General features: G+C 40.2%; 1 protein-coding gene across 10 annotated transcripts in view; it reads left to right on the top strand.

Annotated features, from left to right (window-relative positions):
* Nucleotides 1–25,216, top strand: part of FAM13C (family with sequence similarity 13 member C) — a 277,891-nt gene that overhangs the window by 252,510 nt on the left and 165 nt on the right. For 6 of the 10 annotated variants that reach the window (XM_079793129.1, XM_079793128.1, XM_079793132.1 and 3 more), the window contains 7 exons: nt 5,783–5,993; nt 7,072–7,210; nt 12,551–12,632; nt 14,097–14,302; nt 19,015–19,110; nt 20,425–20,621; nt 22,099–22,200. In XM_079793129.1, coding sequence (XP_079649255.1) covers nt 5,783–5,993; nt 7,072–7,210; nt 12,551–12,632; nt 14,097–14,302; nt 19,015–19,110; nt 20,425–20,621; nt 22,099–22,200 — 1,033 coding nt within the window. Of the gene's footprint in view, nt 1–5,782; nt 5,994–7,071; nt 7,211–12,550; nt 12,633–14,096; nt 14,303–19,014; nt 19,111–20,424; nt 20,622–22,098; nt 25,116–25,216 lie in introns of all 10 variants that reach the window. The other 4 variants (XM_079793126.1, XM_079793125.1, XR_013814709.1 and 1 more) reach the window with 3 other exon arrangements.

A 25,216-nucleotide genomic window follows, 5' to 3' on the forward strand; every position in this document is an offset into this window, starting at 1 on the left:
TGGAGGACATAGAGAGTCACTCCATAAATAGTATATACGATTATTATTCTTATCCTATATAATAAAGGGCCAATATGCAAATTGACTCAATGGCGGAAAAACTGGTTGCTATGAAGCACACTGACGACCAGGGAGCAGATGCACAATGCAGGAGCTGCCCCCCTGGTGGTCAGTGTGCTCCCACAGGGGGAGCGCTGCTCAGCCAGAGGCCCTGAGCGAGGCTCATGGCTGGCGAGCACAGTGGCGGTGGCGGGGAGCCTCTTCAGCCTCCGTGGCAGAGCTAAGGAAGTCCGACTGACAGTTTAGGCCCGCTCCCCTAAACTGTCAGTCAGACATCCCCCGAGGGCTCCTGGACTCTGAGAGGGCACACAGGCCAGGCTGAGGAACCCGCCCCCCCATCCCGAATGCATGAATTTTGTGCACTGGGCCTCTAATTTATAAATAAGAACTGGTAGAAGGACAGCATGCTGATGGGCATGTTGGTTCTCATTTCAAATATTAATCCCATAGAGATTCCTATAGGGCAGTGATGGGCAACCTTTTGAGCTTGGTGTGTCAAACTTCGCCAAAAAACTGAGCATAACTCGGGTAGTGTGTCACTTTGAGGAAAAAACATTATTTTGCAAATGTTTCATCCTCAGGAGCCGCATTTGTTTCATCCTCAGCATGCGGCCGCTTCAGCGGCCGCGTGTCATCAGAGATGGCTACGTGTGTCAGTGCTGACACGTGTGTCATAGGTTCACCATCACTGCTATAGGGTATAGTTGTTGTTCAATAAGAGAAGGTAATATTCAGTTTTCTTACTTTGATGATATTATTACAATGATAGTTTTTATAGTTACTTTTTTTTTTTAGCAGTTTCTATGCCCTATCAATGTTTCACCAAAAACATAGCTATACAAAGGATGCATGGGTGAACATTATTAGTTTTGATAGGAATTTATTTTAATGTGTATTGGTAGAAAAAAAATGTAACTAGCACATCAAATTCATGATTTATTGGCCATTGTGGCCTAGGATGAAGCTGAAATTTTAAAAAGCTGTAGGTTGAAATTAATCTATAAAATACATAATAAATATGTAACTTTTATGTATATAACATGTAATTCTTTTATATATATACTAGAGGCCTGGTGCATGAAAAATTCATGCACTGGAGGGGGGTCCCTCAGTCTGGCCTGGCCCCTCTCACAGTCCAGGAGCCCTCAGGGGCGGGAGGAGACCCGGTGATCAGGGGAAGGCGACGCCCCATCACACCTCGGCTGCTGCCACTGCCGGCAGCACAAGCTTCAGCCAGCCCTGATTACCTGAGCCTCGGGCTGGCCCTGGACTGCTGGGCAGCACCATCCAGGGCAGCACCATCCAAGGCTTGCCTATGCCTCGGGCTTGCCCTGGTCAGCTGGGAGACTGGGGAATTCCTGAGGCAGGTGTGTGGAACGGCTGGGCCACCTGGGGGCAGGCCCGGTCTTGCTGTGCACCTGCCGCCCCAGCAGGGCTGAGGGGACTGGACACCGTCATCTTGTGGCTGTGGGTGCTGCCATCTTTGAGGGCGTAGCAGTCAATTAGCATATTACCACCTTATTGGCTGTGGGTGCCGCCACCTTTGCGATGGAGTGAGGGTCAATTAGCATATTCCCTCTTTATTAGATAGGACTAGAGGCCCAGTGCATGAAAATCATGCATGGGTAGGGTCCCTAGGCCTGGCCAGTGATCAGGGCCAATCTGTGGGGTGACTGGCAGGGCAATCCAGGGGCCCCCTGACACCCGCCTTGGCCGGCCTGGCACCGCCCACTCGCCGGCCCTGCCCCCCCACTGCCACCACCAGTCACCTCCCTCTGCTGGCACCTGCCTTGATGGGGCGATCATGGGGCTGCGCTGCCCATTTGCTGTCCATCCCTGCCCTACCCATGGGGTGATGGGGGGGGGGTCCCGCTGGCACCCTACTTGGATGGCCTGGGGCCTGCAGGCTGGGGGCAGCTCCTGCATTGAGCGTCTGCCCTTGGGTGGTCAGTGCACTTAATAGCGACCGGTCGTTCCACCAGTTGTCCCAGCAGTTGTTCTGCTGTTTGGTTGATTTGCATATTAGGCTTTTATTATATAGGATACACACACACACACACACACACACACACACACACACACACATTATATATATAGTAAAAAATGATTTATGTGATATAGCAAAAATTTGGGGAAGATAGTTTCATTTCATTCTCAGTCTTTTGAGGCAGGCACCATTATTCTCCTAATTTTAGAGGTATAAAAATTGAGGTTCAAAAAGGTCCATTATTTGTGAAGTCTCTCAACAAGTGGTAGACGTGGGATTCAAACTATCTTTGCCCTCTGTTGTACCCCCTCTGTGGTGGTTTCTCACTTCTTTTCTCAAGAAGGCTTATTTTCCTTTTAAAAAGTTTTAATATTAACTTTTATTGTTTTTTCCTCCTTATAAAGTTGACTTTTTGTTACAGAAATTTTAGAAAATACAAATCAGAAAAAAAAGAAGAAAAAGCATTTTTTATTGTTGTAAGAACACATTCATGAGATCTACATTTTTAACAACTTTTAAAATGTACAATACAGTACTGTTAATTATAGGCAAGATACTGGTACAAAGCGGGCCTCCTTTTCTATCACAGCCCTGTACGACGGCTGGACAAGGTCGATGACCCTACTGGAGCCCCAGGAGAGAGTACAGGCACGCCGTGACTCCTGGTTCCCAGACCCCTCCCTCTAAACCCCACTGCATCACAACACGGGCCCTGGCAAAGCTGTCCCTTCCTTGGGAAGGAAAAGTCATGTGCCCCCAGGGAACCATCAGCAGCCACCCGAGTTAATACTGCCATCAGCTTCTCCCTGTTGGGGACGAGTCTCCGTGGTGGCCTGGGCTCGGGTCCCAGATGGCAGCAGCGATGGCTGGCTCTGCATCTACGCTGGCCTCTCCGGAACAAGGAGCTCAGTGATTCTGTCTGCACAAGCGCACACGTAAACATGCTCCAGCTGATTTAATCAAGCCTTCTCAGCTCCAATGGGAAGTTTGGACAAAGACCTAAGATGATTCCAAATGACGAGTTTTTGACTCTGTTGGTTTTCAACTGGTCACTTTGAGACCTTTCTGGCTCACTGCTTCTGTCCGTGGTGAGGTAGGGGCCTGGGGATCAGGATGCTAATTAGGCAGCACTGGTAAATTATTTGCATACCCCAAGGAAGCAGATGCCATGTAACTGGAGGTTTACAGCTACTATTGCCGTGCAGTTAAAAAAGAGCCATTCATAGTAATCTGTGATTCTATGAAGTTACATCTTGGGACTCAGGGTTTCAGAAGCTGAGCACTTTTCTTGCCTCCACCTCAGTCATATGGCTGGGAATCCAAGTGCCCTCATATAGCGTTAGAAAACAGCACCAAGAGACTCCTGTGAGTTTTAAGAGGGGGGGGGGGAAAAGGGGTGGTCACAGCTGAGCTGAAGGATTGAAGGCCTCAGACCTTTCCCATTTCAACGAAAACATGCCAGTTCCAGGTACTTGCTAAAGATTATTTTCTTCCCCGTCATTATCATCAAAAGATACTACCCAGAAACAGGTAATAGAATAAAATGCATTTCTTTTTAGATGGTTTAAGCCTGTTGTCTTAAGAAAAGGATTTGGGAAAGGAACCCCGATGCCTCCTGCTGGGTTTTGAAGGTGATTGTTAGTGTATGCTGTGATTTATTGATTAGTAATTCTTCAGGGCTCCTGCCAGAACCACACTGTTTTGGGGTAAATTATTCTTAGCAAGAGTGTTGCCTGTGGTGAGTTGTGTCAGTCACAGCAGCACACACCTTGCCTGTGGGTCTGGGCCCTGGCATCCATCTATTCCAGCTCTTCCCCAGCCTTCATCCTGTCCAGTTCTGACTAGCCTCAGCCACTGACAGAAGTGCTGTCAGTGAGCTTCAAAGGCACACTAGGACATGTCAGTCACCCTCCTGGTCTACAGTCCAACAGGAAGACGCCAACTGAAAACACACAAGAACCTAATCAGACCTTTGATGCTGACACAAAGCAAATTGCATTTCTGGCTCTACAGAACACAAGTCATTCTAAACCTGATTAAGATTCACCTAGTACCAAATTGTGATCAGTGTTTATTTTGGAAAAGTGGATTGTCAGTATTTTCAGATTCTGCTTTTTCACCCAGATAATCTGTGTTTTCCTCTTTTTTGGGGTAGTAGGAGTAAGAGAAAGCCTCTGGTTGTCCTGACTTGTTTGCTGGGTATAACTGAAAAAGCTGGCTTTGGTTGCTTCCTGAATAACTGTACGGAGCCCTGCGAGGGAGAGACTCATGTCCTAATGTTCCCCGTTTTGCTTGCCCTGACTTCTGTAACATGGGTTGCCCACATCTAGACCGACCCTGGGGTGGGGAGCTAATGAGCTCATTTTAAAAGGGAATGAATAATTACAGTGAGAATTCAGGCACAGGGCTGTCTAAGCACGAAGAGTGATTGGAGAAGGTTTTGTTCTTGTGTTTTGTTTTTGTCCAAAATGAAATGTTTCCTAAAATTTTGGAGAAGAAACAGAATCATTAGAATTTCACCATGCTTTGTAAGTGCTGTGTAGCTTCTTTGATCTTTCAGTGCATTTATTTCTACACCCAAATCTATGATATATACAGACAGTCCTTGGGTTACGTTGGACTTGACGTTTGTTGTTTCATGGTTACACCGCCATCTCCCATTTATTTATTTTAAAAAAAGTATCGTCATTTCGATGTATGTACATATGTGCTTTATTTTTTTTATTATTTATTTACCACAAGTAAAGGTCAGGAATTGTTATCTTTCTTTTAATTTTTTTTTTACTGTTTCACTTCATTACTGCTGTGTATATGCTCCATGTGAGTGATGTAGGTTCTTATGTAGGTGGGTTCCGACTTATGGTGAAAATTGCGTTACGTTGTGCCATAGGAACTGATCTCCAACGTAACTCAAGGACCTAATGTGTGAGTGTGTGTGTGTGTGTGTGTGTGTGTGTACACACACATAATTCCTGTTTTGTTTTGAAATCTGTGTTTTTCATGTAGCATATTTTGAACATTATTCCATGTTGATAAGCAGAGTTCTCCATCATTTTAATGACTGCTGAATACATTTCTGTCTGGGGACTCCTCTCTTCCTTTTTTTTTGTTTTCTCTTCTCTCTTCCTTCACTGGCAATTGTGTTACCTCTTTTCTTCCTTCTAATCTATCATCTTTTGTTCCAGCTTCATTTTATTGTTGTTTTTTTTTTCTTTCACTAAACATTTTGTAATTCATCCTTCAACATAATACAAACTAGAGGCCCGATGCATGAAATTCGTGCAAGAGTAGGCCTTCCTTCCCCTAGCTGCTGGCACCAGCTTCCCTCTGGCACCCAAGACCCAGGCTTCCCTCCTGCACCCAGGACCCGGGCTTCCCTCGCAGCCCCGGCTTCGTCCAGAAGGTCATCTGGTCTAATTAGCATATTATGCTTTTATTATTATAGATAATATGAAATAGGATTTTTGTAGTTTTGGGCTATGCTGATTCTATTACTCATACTGAAACAATTTGTGTTTCCATTTTGTTGTTGCTGATGGCTTTGTACACAATTGTTTTTTTATCATGGTTCTGTGAGAACAAACATGACAGTGTTTTGAAAGCCTTCATATTCCCAGAAGGAAGAAATAACAAAGAGGCAAGAGAGAATGACTGTTGATGATCCTTATTTAGGAATATGACAGTCTCAAGCCTTCTCTCCCTTCTGAGTCTTGATGACTTATCTTGTTTCCTCAGACCCTGCGCCAGTCCACAAAGACGGGCAGAATGGAGCAGACAGTGCACCGGAAGACCTCCAGCCTATGGGGACCAGCCGGCTGCTCTATCACATCACTGATGGTGACAACCCGCTGCTGTCGCCGCGATGCTCCATCTTCAGCCAAAGCCAGAGGTTCAACTTAGACCCTGAATCAGCCCCTTCTCCACCCAGCGCTCAGCAGTTTATGATGTGAGCAAACCTTGTTTTGTTCTTGTCTTCATTTCATGCAGTTTTTTAAATACTACATTTACAAATCCAAATGAAGTGTGTCTGAAATAGTGCAAATGTGCCTACCAAATACAACTGTGAGACCTGAACAATAAATGGCAAATATCTGTACTTTCCAGCTGGGAATACTGTTTCAGGCCTTATTATCTCAGGAGGAGATGGTCATGATATACAGGCCACCCCAGGGCTTGCACATTTGAACATTTTTGGTGAAATGACTAGAGTCCTAGGTACGTATATGTATGTGCAAATATCAGGAATATCATTCTTCATGAGTTCAGTATTCTTTCCACGTCCACCAGTGGCTTTCGTGGATGGACTGTAGCAATGTTTAGTTGTCCACCCCAATTCCTCCTTAAGTGGGAGCTTAAAATAGCTGCCCCACCCCCAAGAAAAAGGGTGGAACTATGTGTTCTTTCCTTTTTTACTTAAGTTCCACAAATAATTTTGATTCAGAGCTAAAGTGAGATTCCCTTGGCTAAAATACCTGCAGAAAATCTCTAGTATCTCCTTAATAACTTCTGTTGCTATTCATGAATTTATTCAAACCTGGGCTTATGGACTGTATATTGATAGACTTGAGGGAGTTAGTGAATTACTGTTGCTATAAAATGTGTGTCATGTGAGAGGTTGGATGCATTTTCTGAAGAGGGGGCCCATTCCTTTCATCCGATTCACAAAGGCTCTGTTATGTCAAGAAACGTTAACTACTCACCTAAATCTTCCTGGAAATTTTGGTAGGTGTGGCTCATGCACTCTATTGAAGATAATCCTACCATAGGGCTGTCTCTTCTTAATTTTAGATTGGTCTCCTCCAAGCATTTCCTGGGCTAATATTCTGACATTGTATGTTAAAGTCCCTGGTGACACTGATCAGAGGCCTCCATTGATGAGCAGATGCCATGGCAGACTCATCAAAAAATGAACTGCCCTCTAGACTTCTGTGGTAATCCAGGAAGCGTGGTTTGTAGATCAGCAGCGGTATTTACTGGAAGACCGTTGGTTTTGATTATTCTTTCCCTCCCTGTGATCACTGCAGGCCCCGAAGTTCTTCTCGGTGCAGCTGTAGTGGTGGCAAGGAGCCCCAGACTGTTGCCCAGCTCACCAAGCACATCCAGAGCCTCAAGAGGAAAATTCGGAAATTTGAAGAGAAATTTGAACAAGAAAAGAAATACCGGGTAAGGAGTATAGGGTTTAAAATAAGAGCATGGATTATGTGAAGAGATGCGTTGGCTTTTCTGTCTTTCCTGTTCGGTACCATTTTGTATGAGGGACAGCTCTCTTTTCATTGGCCAACCCGGGACCCATCCTAAATTGAGTTCCCATCTTGGGTCGGTCTTGTTTTCACATGCTATCGTCAGTTGATATCTACTAAGATAGCTCCTAGTAATTAATTACAATGCTATTTTCAAAATAATTTAATTACTGACACCCTCCCTCCCCCGTTTCCCCTCAAGGAACCTTACTATCACTAGTGTTCCTAGGAATTAAAAATTGAAAAGCTTTTGAATTATGTTTTTATTTTTCCTTTAACCCTTTCCCATTTGCATTTTGATAAGAACCTATTAATGACCTAAAGGACAGAATCTCTAATTGTGGAACAGAATGAGGGAGAGAGAGTTTTCTTTGACATGAGAGTACTTCCTGGTTGATGGATGAGGGCCTCTCAAGTGACATCTGTTCAGGCCACTCATAAGAACACCCTGATCCGTCCTTTCCCGTCAGAGAGACACTGGCTGCCTGCTGGTGCTGCAGTGTAGAATTCATTTTTTTTTAAAAAGCTTAATTATTTTTTATTTTATTGTTGACAGTATTACAGATGTCTCCTACCTCTCCCCCTCTCCACTTGTACTCCCTCTGCCCAGCCCCTACCAACACCTCTAGGTCTTCACCACCCTATTGTTCATGTCCATGATCTATGTATATAAGATCTTTGGTTTATCTCTCCTCGTCCAATCATTGTTTTCTTACATAAGAAACAGTAGAGTCAGAGGTACATGTTTTGGTAGCCAATGCTAGTTTTATTTTTTTAATCCTCACCTGAGGATATGGTGGTTTTTTTTTTTTTATTGATTTTAGAAAGAGAGAGGAAGGGAGAGGGAGATATATATTGAGAGAAACATTGATCAGCTGCCTCCTGTACATACCCTGACTAGGGATTGAACCAGCAACCTAGGGATGTGCCCTGACCGAGAATCGAACCTGTGACCTTTTGGTGTACGGGACGCTCCAACTGAGCCACACTGGCCTGGGCAATGCTAGTTTTATTTATTCTCTTTAATGGTGACCATGTCATAGAGAAAACTCGTGTTCATGTGGAAATGCACAAAGGTATGGGGTCTTTGGCAGAGGGCCCAGATCAGCTTGTTATTAGAATAAAAGAGAACAGGTAATAACATCTCATACATCTTGAAATATTTAAAGGCTCACTAAGCATTTGGTACAGGGGTAATTGGCAGGTCTCTGTGAGTGTAGGTTAAGTTCTGGGAAGGAAGGTGAGAGTGGGTGATGTGCCACTCTCCTGTTCTGTCTTGGATTTCCTACAGTGGCTTTAAGTTTACTAAAGGAATGGTTTATAGCTTTGCAAACTGGAGAAAAAATCTGATTGACTCTCAGGACAACCTAAGTTGGGGTATTAAAAATTACTCCCTTTGAAGCCAGGGAGTTACAGCTATGTATTCTCCTTTCTAGAGCAGGAGGGTGCTCTACACATTGGGAGTATAGGTAAGGCGACTGCGGCCCAGTGAAGGGCCTTATAACTTGCTTAATGTAGTTCTGCTCTGTCAGCTCGGGCTTGGGTGGTAGACTGAGTTCGAGTAGGTTTTACAATGGAGGAGGAGAAGCCAAATTCATAATATCCACGTTTGGAAAGCTCCAGGTTTCCTGAGAGAAACTGACTTTCCCTGTTTGTTGCTGGAGTGTTACTGGATCTGTGATGCCCTCACGTTGGAAATTGTTGAGTGACAAGTAGGGGGCTCCATTCCCAGGCGCTGTTAATGATTCTTACTCAGCAGTTTGTGAGTAGGATTTGAATCCAGCACAGACACTTAGCCATTTTATAACTTTGGACTTGTTTCTTTGCCTTTCTGAGTCTCAGTTTATCCATCTGTAAAGTGGAGTTAATATCAGTAATGACTTCAGAAGTTTGTGAGTATTAAGTGAAGGAGTACACACATAAACTTATTACAGTGTTTAGCACAAAGGGAGTCAGTGGTCCGAGATAGTATCCACTTTTGAATCTACTTAAGTGATGTTGGAACAGGCAGAAATGGAAGGAAAACCATACACATTCGATCTCTGCTAGACATTTCTACATGCAGTCACAGACCGTTACTTTTTCTCAACTAGAACGGCCACCTAGCACCTGCCTGCTTTAGAAGAGAATGTCTCCTGGCGCCTTCTGAGCTTTGGCGCCAGAGCAGACACAGGCCCACACAGGTAAACACTCACACAGGCACATGGATGGATCCCGCGCCGTAGGGCTCCAAGGCTTCATGCTCACCCCTGCTTCAGTGTGTGTCAGTCTGTGGGGTCATCAGAACCTGCCATTGTCTCAGGAAATGGGGCTTGTCCTCTCCCTTCCTGTCAGGGCGCCAGGCTGTGCTGAGAGATTGGACATGTCAGTGGGCTTTAATCGGTTGCCGTGTGTAAGGCTTTCCCTTCCTGGCAGCCTGACCATGGAGTTAATAGCACCCAGTGCTAGTTTTTGAATCTGAGCTCCTGCCAGGCTTCTGTGCTTGCTAGTCTGAGGCCCTGGTATAACATACAGTACATCTTTCCCTCTCTGTCGAGTAACCACCTTACATTCCTATCCAAAACCATGTTTATTCCCTACAACTGATTTTACATTTACATAGATCTAGAAAAGGCTGTTTTAGCCAGATGTCCACTTTCACTGTAGTTAAAGAAGTTTGAATGGGAAGAGTTCAGGCAGTCTTATTTCTTTCTTGACCATTGAGAAATTGAGGCCCAGAGAAGGGAAATGACTTCTCCAGGATCACACAGCAAAGACTTGATCTAGCCAGACAACAATTCAGGTATTTTCATTCCTAATCTAGAAATCTTTCCAAACTGTCTTCTGAACTGCCTTTAGCATACCACAATTCTGGGCCAGTGGTACCCTCAGTATGTAACTCTGGAACCCCATTTTTATTTCCCTGAACAAAATCTACAATGTAATATCTGAGTGTATGGCTTTCGGGGGTCTATTAAACTGGAATTATTCAGTTCAAAAATTAGAAGGCTTAAAGATTCAAAACCTGTGTATGAAAACTTCCCATGTGATTTGAAAGCTGCTACCCTTGTGAGCTTGATTTAACCTCTTTTGAAATATCCCCCAAGAGCAGGGAAATAAAAAATTCATTTCAGAAAATTTCAAACATTAAAATATTTTGTCAGAAAATTTCGTTTTTGTTTTTAACAGTATTTCAAAAGATGGCATTAACTATGTGTGGAGCCTTAAGACAAGTTTCAAAGACTCTGATTCTTCAGATCAGAGTGGAGAATTCTGTGAGGATTTAGAGAAACAAAATGTACATTGACTGCCCATATAATGGGATCTGGACTTGATATACATTCCAAAGCCCAAGTATTGGACTGTATATCAAGGAAGTAGCACAAGGCATCATTCTAGCCAACCATGGATAGGACCAAGCTAAGTTCTGTATTTTGGAGGTGTGCCCCCATCTCACTCTCCATGGTCCTGAAACCAGGGCTTCCCTTTTGGAAACCATAATATCCCTTCTGAACTTCCCTGGGAAAAATAATCACTGTTAATCTCCTTCAATCATCTTTTCCGTCCTGATTTAGAAAGTATGGTTTTTATGTCACTCTAGAAGTGTTAGAAGCATGTCTGATGTTTCACAATTAATCTAATTAATCCCTTATACATTTGATGGTCCTGTCACACAAGCACAGTTTTCCCCTTTGAAGTTGAGAGGAACACAGTCATCTCCCTAGGTCTCTGTCTCACCATAAACTCTATGTTACATGGATTTAGTGGATCCATAAAGAAACATGGCAGAGCCCCTAGACTTGGCCACAAGAATACACATGTTTCTATTATTATGATGTTTATGATTATGTTATCATGAACATTACTCTATATTTCTATGTATATTCCTCAATTCAAAGTAACTATTAATCTTGTTGAGCCTGCATTTCAGTTTAACAGGGTGGCCTCAACTCTTTTAATAAAATTTCTTACTGATCTATGGGAATGGAGGCTAAGTATGTTTGGCTCTTATCTCCTACTTTCTCTTTTCTGTAGAAAATCCACTTTTATGCTCTGTGAAGAAATTCAGAAATCAAGGTGAATGATTTATATTAACAGAGTCATATCATTCTAAAATAAAACATATATTGTTATTTCCACACCCTAGTATGATTAGTTACTTGGTAGGACAAACATACCCCTACGTATTTGTTTGTTGGTGAAGATGTATTCAGTGTTTCTTTGAAGGTCTGGTAGTAGCACTGCTGCCTACAATCCCTGTTAGTAATAATAATAATATTTGTTATTCTAACTAACACATCTATAGTGTTTAGTGATGCTTTTCAGTGTTTTGCATACATTAACTAATTTATTCCTCACATCATCCCTATGAGGGAGATGCTATTATAATTCTCATTTGATGGCTGAAACTGAGGGACAGAGAGACTAAATACTTTTCTCAAGGTCACACACATATGATTAAGCTTAATGTTAACATTAGTCCAGTTGATACTGAGTCTATAAACAGTGGGAGGATTGGAAGTCTGGGTGTTACCCTGACATACTGACTTCCCAGACTACTGTCAGGTTTTCGAGAACCTGGGGTCTCCTTTGTTCAGCTTGGAGGATATGACTGATAGGAGCTAAATATTCAGTATTCTCCAGGCAGGTTTGTGATCATAAGTCGTGGATGTGAGCACAAGCAAGTAAGTAACGCTGGTTTGTATCAGTGCAGTCATCCACATCGATAAAAAAAAAAAAAGTCCTGGCAATGTGCGAGTGTGTGGGGTGGGGGGGGGGTGGCCCACAAGGGGACTGAGGGTTAGACTGCAGGGGCATTGGAATGGTTAGGAGGTTGGGAAAATGCTGGGTAACCAGGCATGTTTAGAAACAATGTCCATGACAAGAATGAAAGTGTGGAGGAAGCAACTCCCATCAGCTAGAGCCGTGGTCGGCAAACTGCGGCTCGCGAGCCACATGTGGCTCTTTGGCCCCTTGAGTGTGGCTCTTCCACAAAATACCACGGCCTGGGCGAGTCTGTTTTGAAGAAGTGGCATTAGAAGAAGTTTAAGTTTAAAAAATTTGGCTCTCAAATGAAATTTCAATCGTTGTACTGTTGATATTTGGCTCTGTTGACTAATGAGTTTGCCGACCACTGAGCTAGAGTTTTTAATGCCTGAATTTATCTCCCAGCTTTATATGTTTTGTGCTGGAACAGTCTTTGTGTGTTTAGCTGTTTTAAAAATTTGCTTTTCTTTTTCTTTCTTTCCCTCCCTCCCATCCCCATTTTCCCCTCCCTTGGTAGCCTTCACATGGTGACAAGACTTCTAATCCCGAAGTCCTGAAATGGATGAATGATTTGGCTAAAGGTCGCAAACAACTCAAAGGTAAAACCAGCCAAGGGTCTCTTTCCTGAGAAAAGCAGCAGTTAAAATAATGACAATGTGCTTTCTGAGAAAAGAAGCAGTTAAAGTAACGACAAATGTACTCCAGGGCATTTTTTTAAAATTCTTTTTCAACTGTGCCCCCTTTAACCTTGTCTCCCACCTAGATTGGAGGCCCCGTTTTGAAAATAAAGGGATCTGGGTCTCCTTCATTGTTTGGGCCCATTTAATAAATCTCTTATAAGTAGACTGAGGAACTCGAGACTCCCAAGTGGAATGATGCACTTCAGTGCCAGGCACATTTCAATATGTGGAGCATTAACTTCCCTGGGTTATTGGATTCTTGGATGTTAGAACCAGAAGAGGTCTCAGCAGTCATTTACTTCACATACCACGTTGCACAGATGAGGGCATTTATGTCTACAGTTTATGTAGCTGGGAAGTGGTGAGCTAAGAGTAAAACTCGGTTCTCTTGCCTCATAATCCAGTGTTCTTCTTTCTCTGGAGATGGTGGTGTGAGTGTTAATTAAGTCTAAAATCCATTTTAAAGGACTGTAGTTATTTACCAATAAAAATTTATTTTCTTCCTCTCTCCACATTCATTTCAGTACTTAGAAACATAGGAGAGTTTCCACATTTCTAGAAGTATGGTGACTAAAGCATGATAATTCAGTGGTGTTAAACTGTAATGATGTAGCAGGTTTATAAAATATGCAGTGTTTAAACACCACACCAGTGTCTCACTAAAAGCAAACATCAAACAAAGAAAATGCGCTATGTAATTGAGAAATCAATTTAAATAGCCTCGCTCAAACGACCAGTCCCCTAACATATTCTGAAATGTAATTCCCTGATAAGTCCCAGGTGGCTTTTTAAGTTATGTAGGTTTATATAAAGCCACATTGCAATAATGGTGGTTCCTGGATTATAAGAGCTGGCATTAGACAAACTATGACATCTGTGAAGTGGGGGCTGGCAACTTGCACCTCCCCTTTCCCATCCCTCTTGCATGTCCTCTGACATTTGCATGTGTAATGCCTTCCAGAAGTACTTGCCTTTCCACAGGGGCTCTTAAGGACTGCTAAAATTTCCAAAACCCAGGTAAATGAATCTACAAGTATAGAATTTCAGCTGCTACAGTAGGTAACAGGTGAAAACTTTGGGGCCAGGTACCACTGGTCTTCCTTCAGAACTCCTACTTTAACATGTAAGCCACTGAGTTGCTCCCACACATGATCCTTCACCTCTATGAGATCCCATCCTCCGTGAGGTCCCTCTATGTTCACATGTCACTGGGAGCTAATGCTGTTAGTCCTGGTATTAAGACTGCCCTTGCCCAATGGAAAGCCATCATCAGCATTCTTCATTTCTGCTGACTTGGCGTAAGGGGTGGGAATTCCTCAAAGTCTCTGTGCTCTCATAAGGGCCAGTCACCTTGCTCATGGTAACTCACGGCATTTCTCTTAGAGCTAAAATTGAAGCTGTCGGAGGAACAAGGAGGTGCTCCCAAAGGGCCACCTAGAAACCTGTCCTGTGAGCAACCCACGGTCCCCAGAGAAGGGAAGCCAGAAGCTGTGGGCCCGGAGCCAAGCTCCTCGGGAGAGGAGACTCCAGATGCCGTGCTGACTTGCTTGGAGAAGAGAGAGCAGCTTCCCTTTGAGGAAGATTCTAAGGTACCTCGCCATATCTCCATGGGACCAACACTGCACAGTGGTTTTGACCAAAGTATCAGCATCCTGGCACCACATACACATCTTTGGGAGAATGGCTCTGAAATTTCAGTCGGATGAGTTCCTAGTGCGTCATTGGCCATGACCTGTGGATGTCGCCACATGATTCCAGGTTATAGCACTGCCTATTGATGGGAAGCAACTGGCAGACAAAAGTGTCTATCATATCCCTTTCTCCCCACCCCCCACCCGTTTCCCCCAATAAAGAGCAAATAAACCCAAAACTAGAATTACAATCCCATTTTCCATGTTCCATTAAAAAATAATAAAGCAGTGATGAGGTAGAATTTTATTTAAGAATAGAGAAGTAGGGTTTTTTGAAGAGTGTTAGGTAAGATGTCTGATATCTTCAGCTTTAGTTTTGAAATCTGTGTGACATCCAAATAGAGTTGGCAATTAGGTATTTGAATATATGAGCCTGGAGCCCAACCAAAAAAGATGTATTATATTTTATAAAAAAGAAAATGAGAGCAGTTATCATTTACCTGCTTAATCCCTCCTCATCTTGCATATCTATGCTACACTTCACTTATGCCAAGGAACCTTCCTTCTGATCCTTCCTATGTCACCTCTAAGCGTGGTGTGGTTCCCTTTCATTTATTAAGAGTTGTAGCTAGCCTATCACAGCTCTAATCATGCTTTATGCCATTTTGTCTCTTAAACTGTAGTTTAAACTTCTTGTGTAGAAGGGCTGTCTATTGCTCATGATTCTGCAGGGTCTAAACATATGTATTGAATAAATATCCCCTGAGTGAATGGACAGATGAATGAACTAGCATATTTAATTTTGGAAGGAAGTCTTCTTGAGAGTGCTGCCTTTACCTGCTCTATTGTAAAATATCTGCTCTCATCATAAGATGGTAACATATGCCAAATCCCAAAGGTTTATCATGTGCACGTGGACTAGTCCTTTACATTGGGACATGTGATCTATAAGTGGAAATGGGCCCTAGGCTACCTCTATATTTATGGAATAGTTTTAGACTTAAAAAATTACCAATATATGTTGTGACAAGTGAATAGATTTTCACCCATTCAGCTAACTTATCCCCTCTCCTGCAAAGATTCTAGACGTTTATGCTAGCCAGTGAGTAAGAGGATAACACATCTTTTGAGTTTCCTTTCTTCAGTGTCTCTGATGGAATTTCCTATATTTTATAGTTACCCTGACCACACTTTTAAAGGCAGCTTGGTCAATACCAAAGTCCTAATTCTATGCTCTACTCAGTTGACTAAGGCACTGAGGGATGAGTTAGGATTGGTACAGTAGACTTAGAGCAGGACTCAGCACTTGAATGAGACATTTCTAACCATGTATACTTAGCAAGTGAACTAATTATCTGAGATACAACTTCCTCCTCTATAAAATACAGGTAATACCTACTCATATAATTATTGTGACAATAAAGGGAGATACCTGGTGACTTGTGGGCAATCATTCATTGCAGAAAGATTTGAGTGCCTACTATGTATTGTGAACTTTGATACATGCTGGATATAAAAAATAAACAAGATATAGAAGTCATGGGGGGTTCACTGCCTTCATGGAGATCATGTTCTTCTGGGAGTTTGGATGCAACAACAAATAAATAGCTCAAACAAAGTCATTAAAGATTTTGATACATACTGTGCAAATTAAACAGATGACATAATAGGAAATAATAGGTATGCTTTCTACTTTAATAAGAGTGGTTAGGAAGAGCAATAGGTGACATTTAATAACAAGCTAAGAGAGCAGCAAAGAACATTCTAGATGGAGCTGCAAGTATAAAGGCCTTGAAGGAAGAGCTTTGTCTACTTGTAATTCTCGAGTCTGAGGGCTAGAGCACCTGCTGGCATGAGATGAAGTCAAAGATAGACCCAGGCCCATCACACAGGACCTTTCAGGTGTAGAAAGTATTGGGAAGCTGTTGAGTGGTTATAAGCAGGAAAGTGACTTGGTGTGATTTACATTTAAAAGTTCTTACTGATTGCTGCATGGAGAATAAATCATAGGGGGAAAGAGTGGAAAAGGGAGGATAAAACAGGTGGCTTGGATTAACATGGTAACCTTGGAGATGGTAAGAAATAGATATATTCAAAGTATATTTGGGACATAAAATCAAAGGACAGGCTGAATTACTGGGTGGGAGAAAGTGAAAAGGAAGCATCCAACTTGGTGATGGGTTCATTGGGAGTGGGAGTGACAACTCAAGAGGTCTGATGTGGACATGTTAATTTTAAGATCTTTGAGGAATGGGGTGACCAATCACCCCAGGTTTCCATGGATTGTGCTGCTTTTAACACTGAAAATTCCATGTCCACAAAACACCTCAATCCTGGGCAAACTGGGATGGTTGTTTATCCTACTGAGGCATCAAAGTAAAACAGGGACATGCAACGAGAGTCTAAAGATCAAAGAATAATCTAAGAGTTCTTCAAATGTTATCTTTAAGTGGCAATTTATTTTAATTATTTACAATAAAGTATCTTTTGAACAATTTAATAAATGTCAGAAGCCCCTTCAAATAAACCAAATATCTCTGTGGTAGGCTAAAGTTCAGTCCTTTAAATAGAGAGCATCAGTACGAGCATGTAGGCCTATCTAAAGCCTCAGTATTGCTCCTGGGAGAGCTTTAACATGTGGGTCCTAAGAGGGAGTCCAGAAGCTACAACAGAATCAAAGGGAGGACTGTAAATTTTCAAAGTAGCTAGTATTATTTCTGGCTCCTCAATTAGCTCTTTAGCATTTGAGTATCTCATTAGATCCCACTTTTCTCCCCTTTAACACATTTCATTGTTTTTTACACTTAATTTATTAGGGTTAATAAGATCATATAGGTTTCAAGTATAGATGTCTATGATACATGATCTGTATATTGCCTTGTTTGCCCACCAAAGTCAAATAATCTTCTGTCACCATATATTTTGCTTCCTGTACCTACTGCCCTCCCACCCCCGTGCTCTGGTAACCACCATACTGTTGTCTGTGCCTATGAGTTTTAGTTTTGTATCCCTCATATGAGTGAAATTATATGGTTCTCAGCTTTTTCTGACTTATTTCACTTAGAATAACATTATCAAGGTCCATCCATGTTGTCACAAATGACAGTATTTCATCTTTTCTTATGGCTGAGTAGTATTCCATTGTATATATGTACCATATCTTCTTTATCCAATCTTCTATCGAAGGACACATTGGTTGTATCCATGTCTTGGCCACCATGAATAATGCTAAAATGGACATAATGGTACATATATCTTTGGGAATAAATATTTTCAAGTTTTTCAGGTAGTTACCCAGAAGAGGGATTGCTGGATTGTACCAGTTTACATTCCCACCACCAGTGAATGAGGGTTCTGTTTTCTCCACACCCTCTCCAACTTATTACTTGTCTTATTGATAATAGCCATTCTGACAGGTGTGAAGTGGTATCATTGTAATTTTGATTTGCATTTCCCTAATAGTTAGTGAATTTGAGCATCTTTTCATGTATCTATTGGCAATATGTCTTCTTGGAAGAAGTTTCTGATCAGGTCCTCTGTCATGTTTTAATTGGGTTGTTTGATGTTGAGTTTTATGAGTTCTTTATATATTTTTGACAGTAAGTCTTTGTTTGTAAATATCATCTCCAATTTGGTCAGTTGCCTCTTTTTCCTTTAAGTTATGTGTCTCAGTTTTGGTTTTTGTGTGTGTGAGATTACCATTAAGTTTATGAAAAAGAAAGTTTCATATATACAGTAGTTTTTTTAATGCATCTAAAAAACTACCCCCCTTGAAAATTTGGACCTTTACTCCCTCCCCAAGATACCTGGGTGATTATGCTACGAGCTATTTCTATCATTCCCCTCTCACTACGTGCCAAAGGAGAACCATTGGTCCAGAATGAAAGGGTGGTTGTAGTAGATATGTAGTGAATTAACATAGATACAACAGGGAGGAAAGCAAAGCAAGCAGAGAAGTCCGGTCACTTTGGATGGAAGAGGTAGGAAGGTGGATACATAGGTAAATAGGAAGCTATTTAAACTTTTTATGCACAATGTACCAGTAACCTGTTGAAAATAGTGCTGAGAGATGGGTCATATAGCAGAGAGGTAATAGAATGCATTAGTGGAACAAAACATGGAATTTTTTATTTGGAAAGAACTTTGAAATTCTAACCTCCTTGTATAGGTAGGAAATTGAGGATTCAGAGAAGTTAATTGCTTATCAAAAATAGTTTTGATGTCAGAGCTAGCCAGTAAGCTAGTATATAATCTAAGCATATAGTGATAAAGACCTGAGTGAGGTAAATGTTTGTGAATATAATCACAAAGGTCCAGATACAAAATATTTCAGAAGAAAAATCAATAGGTCTTACTCACCCATTGGTTTTTTAAGAATGAAAAAAATAATTAAAGAACAGACTCCTTACCACTTACACACTGAAGACTCCTTTAAAAAGCTTTAAAAACATCTTTCTAAACTAGGACCTATCCTTTAAGAAACTTTTCCTAGGAGGAAATTGGCATGTGCTTTATACAGTATCTTATAAATGACTTCCCTTTTCTAATTACTGTTGCATTATATTTTATAATCCCTTACTTTGAGGATTCAGAACTTTTTTGCCTACTAAAAATATCAATTTAATCCCTGTGTGAGAAAGGAACAGTAATTAATTTCTTTTTTTTTCCAGGTAACTAAGCAAGATAAGAACCTCGTAAAGCCTCTTTATGATCGATGCCGGATTATCAAGCAAATCTTGTCAACACCTTCCCTGATTCCAACAATTGTGAGTCAGGATGCTTGCATTAACCAGACCTGTACTTGTGCTTTGGAGTGATGTTTAGTTAGGGAGGCAGCACTATGAAAGTTACAAAGGAGCCTTCTTGGCAGTATATGCTGCCAAAAAGGCCAGTTATTTTAAAAAAATAGAAGAATGGTCTCCCTCCACCCCCATATTCTATCTACTTAATGGTGGCTGATGATTAAAAGTATTATTAAACAGGAATCTATGGCAACTGTAATACTGAAGTCAGTTTTAACATTTGTTTTCATTGCTTGGGTGAGGAGAACAAACCATGGATTTCAGTTTGGCATTGTCTAATTTATAACACAGCTAGACAGCCTTTCTATTCTCTGTGTTAGTTAACTTAACTCCCTTAACAAGATAATTGGCAGCTGATATAATGCAACAATTGATATAATGCAACATCTGTTTTTGGAACCATCTGACCATCACTGTAAAGATATAAGTAGATTCATTTCAATAGAAAATATGACTACTGAAATTGAGTTAGACTACTTTTAATAAAGAATGATTTATGGGAATACAGAACTAGAAAAGCACCACAAACCCTACTCCATCAATATTCAAACAGTCACTTGGTCAATATAAAAGGAAATATTAACAAATATAAATTTAAATATACTTGAGTACATTTATACTTCCACAGTTTTAAAGACGACAATAACGATTCATAATCTTTGGAATTTTCTCATTAAGTAAATATAATTTAAAATGGGGTATGATTTTCAGATTTTTTTTTCACAAAAAAGTCTCTTGGTTGTGATAAGCATTACCAGAACAGCTTAAAGAATAAATAACTTCATTTTGCTTTGGCTTTCATAGAACTCTTCCTGAATTTGTCAATTTTCTGAGTATCCTCTGTATTTGATTATGGCCCACACTAAGATCTGATTTAAGGTATTTCTGGATGGCAAGAGGTGTTTTGCCATCCTGACCCATATAACTGTTATGAAGCTGGGGCTCAGAAGGTCTGGGTAAAAGTGAGGGACTACTAGGCAATGCAGCCCAGATTGTACCATGTCTTGGATGCTTATGCCTTCATTGGCCCAGCAAACAGAGATGGACTTGGTGAGCAGTTTAGCCCAGCATGGGTATTTCTTTGCTCATTAACTTCTGTAAATTTTTTGATGCAGCTGAGGAAGAGCTCCTCTTGGTATTTCTTTTTTGGTTCTCAGTAGGCATAGGGGTTATCTACTGTTTTCATGGTGTTTATTATCTATGGTTCCCCATCCTGTTTTTGCTTCCTCAAGAGGCACTTAGCATTTTGTGACTTCATTTAACTCTGCCCACAATAAGCAGGAGGAAGAGGACTCTGATGAAGACTGTACACAAAGAAGCCAACAGCTTTCTTTGCCAAATCCAGCATCTTACCTTCCTGGTGGTGATCACCTCACCTATTCTGAGACTGAACCTGTAAGGGTCCTGCTACCAGATGAAAAGAAAGAAATCAAACCACCAGCCCTCTCCATGTCCAATTTACATGAGGCCACCATGTGAGTGTGAATCCTAAAAATGAATGGGGTCACCTTTTAACGCCTTCTGGTCTGTGGTACTTTATATATACACACAAAATTCAGAAGCACTATTAGACTTTAAAAAATGCCATCAAACAGAGAGTGGCCTTCAAAGTGTAATCTGGTTGTCTTAACTGGAGAAGTGAGAAGACAATGCCATGAGGAACCAAGGCTCCCTAAGGATGCCATAAATGTTAGGTTCAGTTTGCTACAGTTGCACATCTTTTCCTCAGGACCTGGCACCAGTCTAATACTTGGCCTTTGAAAATACTGGACGAAAAGGAATTGAGATCTTGAGTCAATAGTTGTTAAAAACCTTTATCTTAGTCCACTTCATTTAAAAAAGATGTTTTCTTCAGATTGGGAATCCCCTTGACCTTAAGTTAAATGAGCCTCCCTTGTCTCCTAATGGCCCCTCAGTCAGGAGCTATTTGGTTTTTCATTAATGGTGTCATTATCATCATTCAGTAGAGGGCATTCCTCTTGATCATTTGACCTTCCTTTGGTTTGTATATTATTAGCCAGATTATGAGATTTTCTTTAATGTGTATTATAATGTGGTAACTGTATGCTCCAAGATAGGGATATAATCCCTGCAAATATATGAGGTGAGATTAAGGACTAAAGTATAAATTGAGATTTTTAGTGTGCTTGTAGAGTCAGTTGGTACATGAATTTCAGCTCACAGATGAGTGACCTGTTTGGAAGCAGAAAATCAGTCTTCCTTTCTTCCTCCTTCCCTTCCTTTCATCTTTTCCTTCCTCCCTCCTTTCCTTTATTTGTTGGTTGGTTGGTTGGTTTGTTAGTTGTTCTAAAGCAGCTATTCTTATTTGGAGTGGTAGACTTTTTTTGAATGCAATGAAATTTTTTAAATGAAAATGCCCATATATAATTTCCGGGAGCTCAGAGTTCTGAAACCACATACAAGTTCCCCAGATAAAATTTCCTGCTCTAAAGTATATGACTTTTCTCTCTTGTCTTAGAATGAAATGGGTGGAATTTGCGATGTAGCTCTTTTGGGGGTCCTGATTTCATTCCCAAGGGTTTTGCTATTCTCTCCATACTCTAGATTAAGGATAAAATTTTCTTTAAAATCTTTTCCTCTTCAGTCTATCACCAAATACTGATGAATATTCCTTAAAAATGTCCATTTCTTTCTCATCGATTTATATACCCTTTACCTTCACCATTTTTTAATGGACTTAGTCTGCTTACCTCCTATTTGTCCTTGTCCTCTCTCCTTTCCCATGACATTGTTTTCATTAAGTACTTTCCTCCGTTTTTGTGCTCCCCTATGGTCAGGCTCTACATGTGCCATACTGATTCAAAGATACCCTTTTAGGCAGAACATTTCTTTATCATTATATGTTTTTGCTAAATAGATAAATCTACTTATGATGATCTCTCATTTATGCCAGAGCTCAATTATGGCAAACATATATTTTATTTGATATAGGCCTGTACTTCTTGACCATCTCCGAGAAACTAGGGCTGACAAGAAGAGACTTCGGAAAGCCTTAAGAGAATTTGAAGAACAATTTTTTAAACAAACAGGAAGGTAAGTTTGCAGAGGAATATTTTAAGTTACTATTTCCTGGGGGCCTGTTGTTAAGAATGAACTAAAAGTTTTTGAGGAACAGTGACTCTATACAAGATATAAACAATTCCCATAATGACTTAGACCCAGGATTTGTCTAATGCAACATTCTGATAATCCATTATTAGGTATGTTTTATGGAAGGCTGTAACTATCAAGTATGACATAAAAGTTTAAAAAATAAAGGATGAACTCCAAAAATCCCTAACTTTAAATAATAAATATAACTATTGAATTTACCTAAAGCTTTAAAAATCTGATTTTTCAGCCCAAATAACTTACTTGTTCTACAAGTTATTCTCTAATTTATTAAAAAATTCTTCCTTTCCTTTAAATATATCTCTTAAACTTTAGGATCTGCCCTTCTTTTATTTCAGGATTTTGGTCAGGATTCTTTCTGCTCCTTCAAAAATATTTAACTATATCCTCTATTTGTCTTCTCTTTTTCTGTGTTGTCCCAATGTCTCATTATGTACTCCATTAATTTCCTCTAAATTTTGGTGTATAGTCACCAAAATTATATACATGGGTTACTGATCTACTTCTGGAAGAGACAGTGACAAATCACTTAACTATCCTGAGCCTGTTTCCATGATGAAATGACTGCACATAGCTGTCACAGGGGACATCAGTCTTAAATAATAAAGGGTATAATTTTCCCAAAGTCACCAAGTTATTTAGGTGGCAAAGGTGGGAGTCAGTGCTGCACTGACTCCTCGGTTGTCCTCTCCATCTACACATCTGCCTTTCCTGAACTGCTTTCATTTCAGCAGAATGAGGTTGCCCTAACGGAGAGAGGCTATTTTCTAAAGCATCTTGAAAAAGTGTAAGTCTACTCACCTCTTAAGCCACGTTTCCATTTCAGTCCTTCAGGGCTGTTCACTAAAACTGGACCTACTAAGTCAAAAACTTTATGCATTTAGCAAATACAGATGTAACCAACCTAGTTTTCTGCTTGGAATCTTCCTTTCCAATTGATTGGTACAAGTCCAAGTTACTTTTTTGCTGATGCTAACTAATCTAGTGAGAATATTACATGGCTGTTAAACTTAGACTATAAAACATAATTTGTTTTTGCAATTTCCATTTTTCCCTTTATAAAATTTCCATACAACTTTTACATTTATATTTTTACCTATTTGAACCGATGAATCTACTATGAAGAGTTTGAGAACTTTTGTACTAGTAGTCTTGACTAGTGGATCTGCAGTGGTACTTGGCATAACTTCTGATATACAGGGAAGTTAGTTATGTTCCAAATAACAGTATTCTACTGAACCTATTAGTCCTGAATCCATTTCAGATAATCCTGTTTGACTGAGGTTGTATGCCCTCTTGTGGTAATACATTTTAACTAAATGCAAAAGTGGTGATATAATACAAATTATTGCATGGCTACGAAATATGTATCTTAAACTTGTTTTCATAAGACATTTTATTGGAAAGGTCTAACTACCCATAAGGTAACATAACCATGCACATGGATTACTAAAAATTTTAAGCTAATATAAATGTTCTTGTAATATTTATCATGCATGAGACATTTATCATGTAGACTTTACATTATTAACAGTTATGAGCCAGGAACTATGCTAATTAACACTTTAAGCATGTTTTATATAATGGTAAAACTGCTTCAGGAAATACTAGCAAAATTTTTCATTTGGGCCAATGCACTCTTATTTATTAGCCAAAATGGAGTACACAGAACCAGGGAAAGTTACAGAATGGATTATTCATGTTTTCCTATAAAACAGATAATTATTCACTTATATATGTGTACACAAATTAAGGCAGCATTTAGACACCCAGGCATGATAAATTTGGCCCATAAGACAGAATGGAGGCAAAGAAATTATGTTATATAATTTTGACATTTAAAAGGAACCCTGTCTATAGATTTGAGTACTATTCTGAGTTCTGCACTAGAAATTGCAGAACAATTTCTAGTATAGTGGTGCAATACAAGTAGATAACTACCTTTTAGGGGGGATTAGCTTTTTTATTTGTTGAGATATAAATATACCTTTATCAGTACTGGGAAAATAGAAGAGGGTATAGGTAAAGCATTAAATGTTTGCTGTTTACCCCTTTTCAGTCATAGTAATATTGGAGAATATTTGTTTTCTATATTCAGTAGCAATTGTGGTGACTTCTTATGTTTTCTACCCATTGTATTTCCAAGTAATGGGTAAAAATGTCTTAAAAGCAATTGGCCATCTTATCAAGCATGAGTCTTCTGAGATCCTGAAGCAATTATTGCACTTTAGAGAACATGTCCTGGCAACATTTTTTGTGGGAAGGCAAATGGTTTTAACTGCATGTGTTTCCCAATTGTTGTTCAAAGTACATGGCAAGAACATGTAGTAGTTAAAATGCATATGTATACAAATCTATGCATTATCATGTCTAGTCTTAGTATAGTTTGCTAAGAGAACCACTGAAATTTACACTCATAAATTTCTTAAAGAACTCAGTGATTCCACTATACTTTTGCAAAAACAGGTATTATAATTTCAAGAAAACTTTTATTTAATGTTTGTAAGATAGTAATTGAGCTTTTTTTCCTTATATTACCATACATTTATAAAATATTTTTGTTACCATGATTTCTGTAGTGTTTTTATTTGTATTTTTAACCATTATCACTATAAAGGTGGATCATTCTGTATAGGCATGGACCTGTGGCATGGATAATGGGAGAATGACCAGACAAGGAATGCCTTGTTCTGTTTTTTCCCCTCAGACCTTTCACCTGCCCTATTGATATGTCTATGTACTGGACTATATATTTGCCAAATACCTATGACATTCAAGTTCTCAAAGGTTACTATAATAATACACGGAAGAGGGAGTGAATGAAGGTGAAAGGGAAGGTAAAAAAGGCATAATGCAAAAACCAAGTGGAAACTGCTACCCCATACTTTCTCAAGTAAGAATTATGAAAGGATTTATAATGACTTGATTCATTGTGAAC

Source organism: Cnephaeus nilssonii (genome assembly GCF_951640355.1).
Source record: "Cnephaeus nilssonii genome assembly, chromosome: 16".
In the NCBI taxonomy this organism is placed as follows: Eukaryota; Metazoa; Chordata; class Mammalia; order Chiroptera; family Vespertilionidae; genus Cnephaeus; species Cnephaeus nilssonii.